At 39.6% G+C, this 12,500-nt stretch overlaps 1 protein-coding gene across 5 annotated transcripts in view; it reads right to left on the bottom strand.

Annotated features, from left to right (window-relative positions):
- pard3bb (par-3 family cell polarity regulator beta b) overlaps positions 1-12,500 on the bottom strand; it is a 330,914-nt gene that overhangs the window by 299,363 nt on the left and 19,051 nt on the right. For all 5 annotated transcript variants that reach the window (XM_017691685.2, XM_017691687.2, XM_017691688.2 and 2 more), the window contains exon 3: positions 11,342-11,443. In XM_017691685.2, coding sequence (XP_017547174.1) covers positions 11,342-11,443 — 102 coding nt within the window. The remainder of the gene's footprint in view (positions 1-11,341; positions 11,444-12,500) is intronic.

The following is a 12,500-nucleotide window of genomic DNA, read 5'->3' as shown; positions in this document are numbered from 1 at the left end:
CAATGCTGCTAGTTGATGCTGCTTGGAAAAATCTGCCATTCTTCCATTTCAATGCACCTCTGCCATAGTCAATATACTCTTAGCATAAAGGGCTTCATATCATACGGAAAAAAAGGTTCTATGACTATGATAAATAAGACCTGGACCTGTTATCAAACTACCACAACAAGAACAAGAACAACAACTTCTACAACAACCACCACGCCTCTACAACATCTACAACATCTACAACATCAACCACCACCTCTACAACATCATCAACATCAGCAACAACAACAACCATCTACAACATCTACTACAACACCTACAACAACATCCACAACAACAACAACCATCTACAACATCTACTACAACACCTACAACAACATCCACAACAACAACAACCATCTACAACATCTACTACAACACCTACAACAACATCCACAACAACAACATCCACAAGAACCACCTCTACTACATCAACAACCACAATAACAACCACCTCTACTACATCAACAACCACAATAACAACCACCTCTACTACATCAACAACCACAATAACAACCACCTCTACTACACCAACAACCACAATAACAACCACCTCTACTACACCAACAACCACAATAACAACCACCTCTACTACATCAACAACCACAATAACAACCACCACCAGTACTACAACAACCACCTCTACTACAACAACCACCTCTACTACATCAACAACCACAATAACAACCACCACTACAACAACCACCACCACTACAACAACCACCACCACTACAACAACCACCACCACTACAACAACCACCACCACCTCTACTAGAACAACAACAACCACCACCTCTACTACAACAACAACCACCTCTACTACTAAAACAACCACAACGACCTCTACATGTACAACGACGACCTCTACATGTACAACATCCACCACCTCTACATGTACAACATCCACCACCTCTACATGTACATCATCCACCACCTCTACATGTACAACATCCACCACCTCTACAACATCTACAACAACAACATAATCTACAACAACAAACAACATAATCTACAACAACAATCTACAACAACCAACACAATCTACACCAACAACAAACAACAATCTACAACAACACAATCTACACCAACAAAACAACATAATCTACAACATCCACAATAACATCTACAACAACAAACAACATCTACCACATCACCCAAACAGCAAACAACAACAAACATCATAATCTTCAACAACAACCAGCAACATAATCTAGAACAACCACCACCACCTCTACAACAAAAACAACCAGCAACATAATCTACAACAACAACCAACAACATAATCTACAGCAACCAACAACATAATCTACAACAACATAATCTGCAACAATAACCAACAAAAATCTACAACAACCACAATCTATAACAACCACAATCTACAACAACATCCACAACAACAAACATCTACAACAACCAACAACCAACAAACTACAACAAACAACAAAATCTACAACAACCAACAAACAACAAACTACAACAACAAACAACAAAATCTACAACAACAACAAACAACAAAATCTACAACAACAACAAACAACAAAATCTACAACAACAACAAACAACAAAATCTACAACAACAACAACAGCAACAAACAATCATCCACAACAAACAAGATCATCCACAACAACATCATCCACAACAACATCATCCACAACAACAACATCCACAACAACAACATCCACAACAACAACATCCACAACAACAAACAACAACAACAAACAACAAAATCTACAACAACAAACACAATCTACAACAACAAACACAATCTACAACAACAGCAACAAACAATCAACAACAACCACAATCTACAACAGCAAACATCTACAACATCATCCACAACAAACAACAACATCATCCACAACAACCAACAACATAATCTACACCAACAACCAACAACATAATCTACAACAACAAAAACAAACAATCTACAACAACAACAAAACAATCTACAACAGCAACAGACAACAAACAACAGCAACAAACAACAAACAAGATCTACAACAACAAACAAGATCTACAACAACAAACAACAACAACAAAATCTACAAAAACAAGCAAACAAACAATCTACAACAACAACAAACATAATCTACAACAACAAACAACAATCTACAACAACAAACGTAATCTACAACAACAAACGTAATCTACAACAAACATCCACAACAACATCATCCACAACATCCACAACAGCCAACAAACTACAACAACCAACAACATAATCTACAACCACCAACAATCTACAACTACTCCAACAACCACAACCACCACCACCTCTACTAGAACAACCACCACCACCACCACCTCTACTACAACAACCACCACCACCACCACCACCTCTACTACAACCACCACCACCACCACCACCTCTACTACAACAACAACAACCACCACCACCACCACCTCTACTACAACAACCACCACCACCACCACCACCTCTACTACAACAACCACCACCACCACCACCACCTCTACTACAACAACAACCACCACCACCACCACCTCTACTACAACAACAACCACCACCACCACCTCTACTACAACAACAACAACCACCACCACCACCACCTCTACTACAACAACAACCACCACCACCACCACCACCTCTACTACAACAACAACCACCACCACCACCACCACCTCTACTACAACAACAACCACCACCACCACCACCTCTACTACAACAACAACCACCACCACCACCTCTACTACAACCACCACCACCACCTCTACTACAACAACAACCACCACCATCACCTCTACTACAACAACAACCACCACCACCACCACCACCACCTCTACTACAACAACCACCACCACCTCTACTACAACAACAACCACCACCACCACCTCTACTACAACAACAACCACCACCATCACCTCTACTACAACAACAACCACCACCACCACCTCTACAACAACAACAACCACCACCACCACCACCTCTACAACAACAACAACAACAACAACAACCACCACCACCACCATCACCTCTACTACAACAACAACCACCACCACCACCTCTACTACAACAACAACAACCACCACCATCACCTCTACTACAACAACAACCACCACCACCACCATCACCTCTACTACAACAACAACCACCACCACCACCATCACCTCTACTACAACAACAACAACCACCACCACCTCTACTACAACAACAACCACCACCACCTCTACTACAACAACAACCACCACCACCACCTCTACTACAACAACAACCACCACCACCTCTACTACAACAACAACCACCACCACCACCTCTACTACAACAACAACCACCACCACCACCTCTAGAACAAAAACAGCAACATAATCTACAACAACAAAACAATCTACAACAGCAACAAACAACAAAAGATCTACAACAACAAGATCTACAACAACAAACAACATAATCTACAACAATCTATAACAAACAACATGATCGACAACAACAATCTACAACAACAACAAACAAACAATCCACAACAAAAACATAATCTAGAACAACAAACATCTACAACAACAATCTACAACAAACGTAATCTACAACAACATCTACATCATCCACAACAAACATCAACAACATCCACAACAACCAACAAACTACAACAACCAACAACATAATCTACAACAACAAAAACAAACAATCTACAACAGCAACAAACAACAAACAAGATCTACAACAACAAACAAGATCTACAACAACAAACGAGATCTACAACAACAAACGAGATCTACAACAACAAACGAGATCTACAACAACAAACAACAACATAATCTACAACAACAAGCAAACAAACAACCTACAACAAACAACATGATCGACAACAACAAACAATCTACAACAACAATCTACAACAACAAACGTAATCTACAACAAACATCCACAACAAACATCAACAACATCCACAACAACCAACAAACTACAACAACCAACAACATAATCTACAACCACCAACAATCTACAACTACTCCAACAACCACAACCATCAGCACCTCTACAACTACAACAACAACCACCTCCACCACCTCTGCTACAACAACAACCACCACCACCACCACCACCATCACCTCTACTACAACAACAACCACCACCACCATCACCTCTACTACAACAACAACCACCACCACCACCACCTCTACTACAACAACAACCACCACCACCACCATCACCTCTACTACAACAACAACCACCTCCACCACCTCTGCTACAACAACAACCACCACCAAAACCATCACCTCTACTACAACAACAACCACCACCACCACCTCTACTACAACAACAACCACCACGACCATCACCTCTACTACAACAACCACCACCACCACCACCACCACCATCACCTCTACTACAACAACAACAACCACCACCACCACCATCACCTCTACTACAACAACAACCACCACCACCATCACCTCTACTACAACAACAACAACCACCACCATCACCTCTACTACAACAACAACAACCACCACCACCACCATCACCTCTACTACAACAACAACAACCACCACCACCATCACCTCTACTACAACAACAACCACCACCACCATCACCTCTACTACAACAACAACAACCACCACCATCACCTCTACTACAACAACAACAACCACCACCACCACCATCACCTCTACTACAACAACAACAACCACCACCACCACCATCACCTCTACTACAACAACAACAACCACCACCACCATCACCTCTACTACAACAACAACCACCACCACCACCATCACCTCTACTACAACAACAACCACCACCACCACCATCACCTCTACTACAACAACAACCACCACCACCTCTACTACAACAACAACCACCACCACCTCTACTACAACAACAACCACCACCACCTCTACTACAACAACAACCACCACCTCTACTACAACAACAACCACCACCACCACCACCTCTACTACAACAACAACAACCACCACCACCTCTACTACAACAACAACAACCACCACCACCTCTACTACAACAACCACCACCACCACCACCTCTACTACAACAACCACCACCACCACCACCTCTACTACAACAACAACAACCACCACCACCTCTACTACAACAACAACCACCACCACCACCTCTACTACAACAACCACCACCACCACCTCTACTACAACAACAACCACCACCACCACCATCACCTCTACTACAACAACCACCACCACCACCACCATCACCTCTACTACAACAACCACCACCACCACCACCACCATCACCTCTACTACAACAACAACCACCACCACCACCACCTCTACTACAACAACAACCACCACCACCATCACCTCTACTACAACAACAACCACCACCACCACCATCACCTCTACTACAACAACAACCACCACCACCATCACCTCTACTACAACAACCACCACCACCACCATCACCTCTACTACAACAACCACCACCACCACCATCACCTCTACTACTACAACAACCACCACCACCACCATCACCTCTACTACTACAACAACCACCACCACCACCATCACCTCTACTACTACAACAACAACCACCACCACCTCTACTACAACAACAACCACCACCACCTCTACTACAACAACAACCACCACCACCACCACCACCATCACCTCTACTACAACCACCACCACCACCACCACCTCTACTACAACAACCACCACCACCACCTCTACTACAACAACCACCACCACCACCTCTACTACAACAACCACCACCACCACCTCTACTACAACAACCACCACCACCTCTACTGCAACAACAACCACCACCACCTCTACTACAACAACCACCACCACCTCTACTACAACAACCACCACCTCTACTACAACAACCACCACCACCACCACCACCACCTCTACTACAACAACAACCACCACCACATCTACTACAACAACAACCACCACATCTACTACAACAACAACCACCACATCTACTACAACAACAACCACCACATCTACTACAACAACAACCACCACCACCACCTCTAGAATAAAAACAAACAGCAACATAATCTACAACAACAAAACAATCTACAACAGCAACAAACAACATCTACAACAACAAACAACATAATCTACAACCATCTATAACAAACAACATGATCGACAACAACAAACAGTCTACAACAACAACAACAACCAAACATAATCCACAATAAACAACATAATCTACAACAACAAACAACAATCTACAACAACAATCTACAACAAACGTAATCTACAACAACAAACCACCACCACCTCTACAACAAAAACAACCAGCAACATAATCTACAACAACCAGCAACATAATCTACAGCAACCACCAACAACATAATCTACAGCAACCACCAACAACATAATCTACAGCAACCACCAACAACATAATCTACAACAACCACCAACAACATAATCTACAACAACAACATAATCTACAACAACAACATAATCTACAACATAATCTGCAACAATAACCAACAAAAATCTACAACAACCACAAAATACAACAACCACCACATCCACAACAACAACATCCACAACAACCAACAAAATCTACAACAGCAACAAACACAATCTACAACAACAGCAACAAACAATCAACAGCAACAATCAACAACAACCACAATCTACAACAGCAAACATCTACAACATCATCCACAACAACCAACAACATAATCTACAACAACAACCAACAACATAATCTACAACAGCAACACAATCTACAACAGCAACAAAACAATCTACAACAACAAACAACATAATCTACAACAACAAACAACAAACAACATAATCTACAACAAAACAACATAATCTACAACAACAAACAACAATCTACAACAAAAATCTACAACAACCACAAAATACAACAACCACAAAATACAACAACATCCACAACAACAACAACATCCACAACAACCAACACAATCTACAACAACAGCAACAAACAATCAACAACAGCAACAAACAATCAACAACAACCACAATCTACAACAGCAAACATCTACAACATCATCCACAACAACATAATCAACAACCAACAACATAATCTACAACAACCAACAACATAATCTACAACAACAACCAACAACATAATCTACAACAACAACCAACAACATAATCTACAACAACAACCAACAACATAATCTACAACAACAAAACAATCTACAACAGCAACAAAACAATCTACAACAACAACATCCACAACAACAACAACAACATCCACAACAACAACAACAACAACATCCACAACAACAACAACATCCACAACAACAACAACATCCACAACAACCAACACAATCTACAACAACAGCAACAAACAATCAACAACAGCAACAAACAATCAACAACAACCACAATCTACAACAGCAAACATCTACAACATCATCCACAACAACATAATCAACAACCAACAACATAATCTACAACAACAACCAACAACATAATCTACAACAACAACCAACAACATAATCTACAACAACAACCAACAACATAATCTACAACAACAACCAACAACATAATCTACAACAACAACCAACAACATAATCTACAACAACAAAACAATCTACAACAACAAACAAGATCTACAACAACAAACAAGATCTACAACAACAAACAAGATCTACAACAACAAACAACACAGTCTACAACAACAAACAACAGTGTCTACAACAACAAACAATCTACAACAAACAACACAGTCTACAACAACAAACAATCTACAACAAACAACCTACAACAAACAACCTACAACAAACAACATGATCGACAACAACAAACAAACAAACAAACAAACAACAACAAACAAACAAACATAATCCACAACAACAAACATGATCGACAACAACAAACAATCTACAACAACAACAACAGACAAACAACAAACAATCTACAACAACAACAGACAAACAACAATCTACAACAACAAACAACAATCTACAACAACAATCTACAACAACAAACGTAATCTACAACAAACATCCACAACAACATCGACAAACATATACAACAACATCGACAAACATCATCCACAACAACAAACATCAACAACATCCACAACAACCAACAACATAATCTACAACCACCAACAATCTACAACTACTCCAACAACCACCACCACCACCTCTACTACAACCACCACCACCTCTACTACAACAACAACAACCAACAACAACCACAAACAACAACAACAAACAGCATAATCTACAACAACCACCACCACCTCTACTACAAACACCAATCTAATCTACAACAACCTAATCTACATCAACAACAACCTAATCTACATATCCAACAACAACAACAACCACCTAATCTACATATCCTCCAACAACCACCAAATCTACATCTCCAACAACCACCTAATCTACATCTCCAACAACAACCACCAAATCTACATCTCCAACAACCACCAAATCTACATCTCCAACAACCACCTAATCTACATCTCCAACAACCACCTAATCTACATCTCCAACAACCACCTAATCTACATCTCCAACAACCACCAAATCTACATCTCCAACAACCACCAAATCTACATCTCCAACAACCACCAAATCTACATCTCCAACAACCACCAAATCTACATCTCCAACAACCACCAAATCTACATCTCCAACAACCACCAAATCTACATCTCCAACAACCACCTAATCTACATCTCCAACAACAACAACAACAACAACATCTACATCTCCAACAACAACAACAACAACAACAACAACAACAACAACAACAACCAACAGCATAATCTACAACAACCACAACCACCACCACCTCTACTACAAACACCAACCTACAACAACCTAGTCTACATCAACAACAACAACCTAATCTACATCATCAACAACAACAACAACAACAACATCTACATCTCCAACAACAACAACAACATCTACATCTCCAACAACAACAACAACAACAACAACCAACAGCATAATCTACAACAACCACAACCACCACCACCTCTACTACAAACACCAACCTACAACAACCTAGTCTACATCAACAACAACAACCTAATCTACATCAACAACAACAACCTAATCTACATCAACAACAACCTAATCTACAACAACAACAACAACAACAACAACAACAACAACAACAACAACAACCCAATCTACATCTCCAACAACAACAACAACAACAACAACAACAACAACAACAACAACCCAATCTACATCTCCAACAACAACAACAACAACAACAACAACAACAACAACAACCATCTACATCATCCACAACATCTACATCCCCAACAAGAAAACATCAACAACCATCATCCACAACAACAACAACAACAACAACCATCATCCACAACAACCACCATAATCTACATCAACAACCACCATAATCTACATCAACAACAAACAACAACAACAGCTCCAACAACAACAGCTCCAACAACAGCTCCAACAACAACTCCAACAACAACAGCTCCAACAACAACAACAACAACAACCATCTACAACAACAACAACAACAACAACCATCTACTACAACAACAACAACAACAACAACAACAACAACAAACATCATCCAAAACAACAACAACAATCTACATCATCCAAAAAACAACAACCACCACCACCACCACCACCACCATCTACAACAACAACCATCTACAACAAAAACCATCTACAACAACAACAACAACATCATCCAAAACAACAACCATCTACAACAACAACAACAACAACAACCATCTACAACAACAACAACCATCTACAACAACAACCATCTACAACAACAACAACCATCTACATCATCATCATCCACAACAACAAACATAATCTACATCATCCACAACAACATAATCTACATCAACAACATAATCTACATCAACAACATCTACTAGAACAACTCCTACAACAACAACCATCTACAACAACAACCATCTACAACAAACATCATCCAAAACAACCATCTACAATAACAACCACAACAACAACCATCTACAACAACAAACATAATCTACATCATCCACAACAAACAATCTACATCAACAACACCTACAACAACAAACATAATCTACAACAACCATCTACAACAACAAACATAATCTACATCATCCACAACAACAACAACAACAACAACAACAACAAGAACACCTACAACAACCATCTACAACAACAACAACCATCTACATCATCCACAACAACAACAACCATCATCCAAAACAACAACCACAACAACAACCATCTACATCATCCACAACAACAATCTACATCATCCACAACAACAACAACAACAACAGCATCTTCATCATCACCAACAACATCCTCCACATCTACTACATCATCTACAACAACAAACATCTACATCAACAACATTTTTAGGTATATATTTGTCTCCTTCCATTTATGTATGCATAATCATTGTGCATCCCGATCCATTAATTCAAAACAAAAAAAAAATTGAAAATAATCAGTATTTTTTCCATAAGCAGTATTTTTCATTCTTATCTATAGTTTCATGTTTTGCTCTTGGAATATCTTTTCACAGCAAGTCGATTCTTACAGATGTTCTGCACTGAAACATTCAAATCAAATCCAATGTCCAGTAAAATGAGCAGTACAGGATGAACAATGAGCTAAGGTAAAAAAATAACATTGTTCCTAGGAACTTTTAATTGAGTTTTGACAACAAAAGTCTGGAAATCCTTTTTAGAGACCCCACACATCTTTTATCAATAGAGGTCACTTTGCCATCTTTCGTGTTCTAATTGCTCCAAAATGCCATTTCAGACTTCTACCCTGTAGAACAGGGTCTGTAAACAGTCATTAAGCTTGCAATCAAGGTAGCAGTCACATCAGTCAAAGAAAAATAATCCATTTCAAACCAAAAAGTGGTAGCTGATTACCTTAGTTGCCATAAGTGATAATTTACACATATTAACCATTAGAAAGCTAGGAGAAGGAAATAAATGTGTGCACTGCTCGATATGATTCATGTGAATAGCATATCTACCACTCAACATGGCACATTTTGCCAAAAAAAAACAAAAAAACAATTTAGGCAACAACTTTGAGTGCATGTGTATTGATTTCTGAAAAGAGAAATCAATAAATAGGTCATCATCATGTTAATAAATCATTTAACCATGTAAAGAACCATCTGAGTTGTCTAACTATAGTTTAGTATGTTCTATGTATAAATGTTGCCTTTATTAAAAGAACCATTTGAGAAACCCTTGTTTTTAGTGTGTGGATGAACTCAAATATATAAAACATCATTAGAACTCACCACTGTACTGTTAAGCAAGTACTGTATTAGTCACAGGCCACGATCAAACACTGAGCCCAAGTCTCAATAATACCATTCATGAGTTTCCATTTGCCTTACCTTGTCCTTATCTTCCACCAGGTCAGAGAGCACATCATCAGGATCCAGAATTCCCCCATCACAGTATTCAACATGGTGGGTCCGCACCAGGAAGTCTCCCTCCTGCGCAACACATAGATAAAATTGACATCCCCATTAGTTAGAACACACACCAGTCCTAACCCTAACACCAGCCTTATCAGTGCTCTACAAACACTTCTGCAAGGCTGTTCCCATGGCACTCTCACACCACAAATCAAAGCTCTCTTTTAAGGAGCAATTTCTTAAAATTTATGATAATTACACAAATGTAGGAAGCAACTTGAAAGGATGAAGCTCGACAACAAATTTGTGCAAACAAAAAACTCACCAATTTGTCATAAGATCACTGACGATAATTTATCTTCTAAACATTACTTAATATAAAATATTTTTTGAGTTAAATCTAAATCAAATATTGGTCTTAAACTTTCAGACATGGTAACTGTTGGCCAATATGACATGAGGACTACACAATAGCATGCTAGAAGTACAAGGTAGTTGCAGGTAAATAAACAGGGTGGTGAGCTCATAACCCATTAACCAGCCTCGTCCTTTAGAACCCCTACCCTAGCCTCTGATTCCCATCACAAGCACTCATGGTTTATTAGTCTCAGCCTCTGATGCACCACCCACAGAGGTATCAGACGCATCTCATACTTATGCATGTTAAGCTGGCTATTTAGTCAGAGCCATTCTGATATTCTATCCTCATGGACTTCCGTGCACCACATTTTCTCAGTCTCTATCATACTGGTAACAGCAGATAATTATTTAAAAAATGATCAGCACTAAACAGGTGTTTGGATATCATCTGTACTTTACCTGCAGAAATAAAGCTTATATTCATGTGTAATCCTAATCCATGTGTATTTAATTCCTATTTCTACAGTGTATTGTATGGTCATTGGTGGATATCTATGTAAAAAACAGCAGTCTGACAGCATCGCCCCATGCTTCCCTTATTGTTGCATCTCTAATTTTCTTTGAAGCTTTCAGTAGCACAATATCCTCATAATTTGAGAAAGGTCTGGTTGTAGCAGGGGCTCCACCGTGCACGTGTGACATAGATGCATCACCAAGCCCTTTAAACGCACTCTCAAGTCCTTTGCTGCCATGGCAATGGTCATATTGACAAACA

This window comes from Pygocentrus nattereri, chromosome 6 (assembly GCF_015220715.1).
Source record: "Pygocentrus nattereri isolate fPygNat1 chromosome 6, fPygNat1.pri, whole genome shotgun sequence".
NCBI lineage: Eukaryota > Metazoa > Chordata > Actinopteri > Characiformes > Serrasalmidae > Pygocentrus > Pygocentrus nattereri.
Note: the sequence above shows the minus strand (reverse complement) of the source record. Positions and strands in the feature narration are given on the sequence as shown.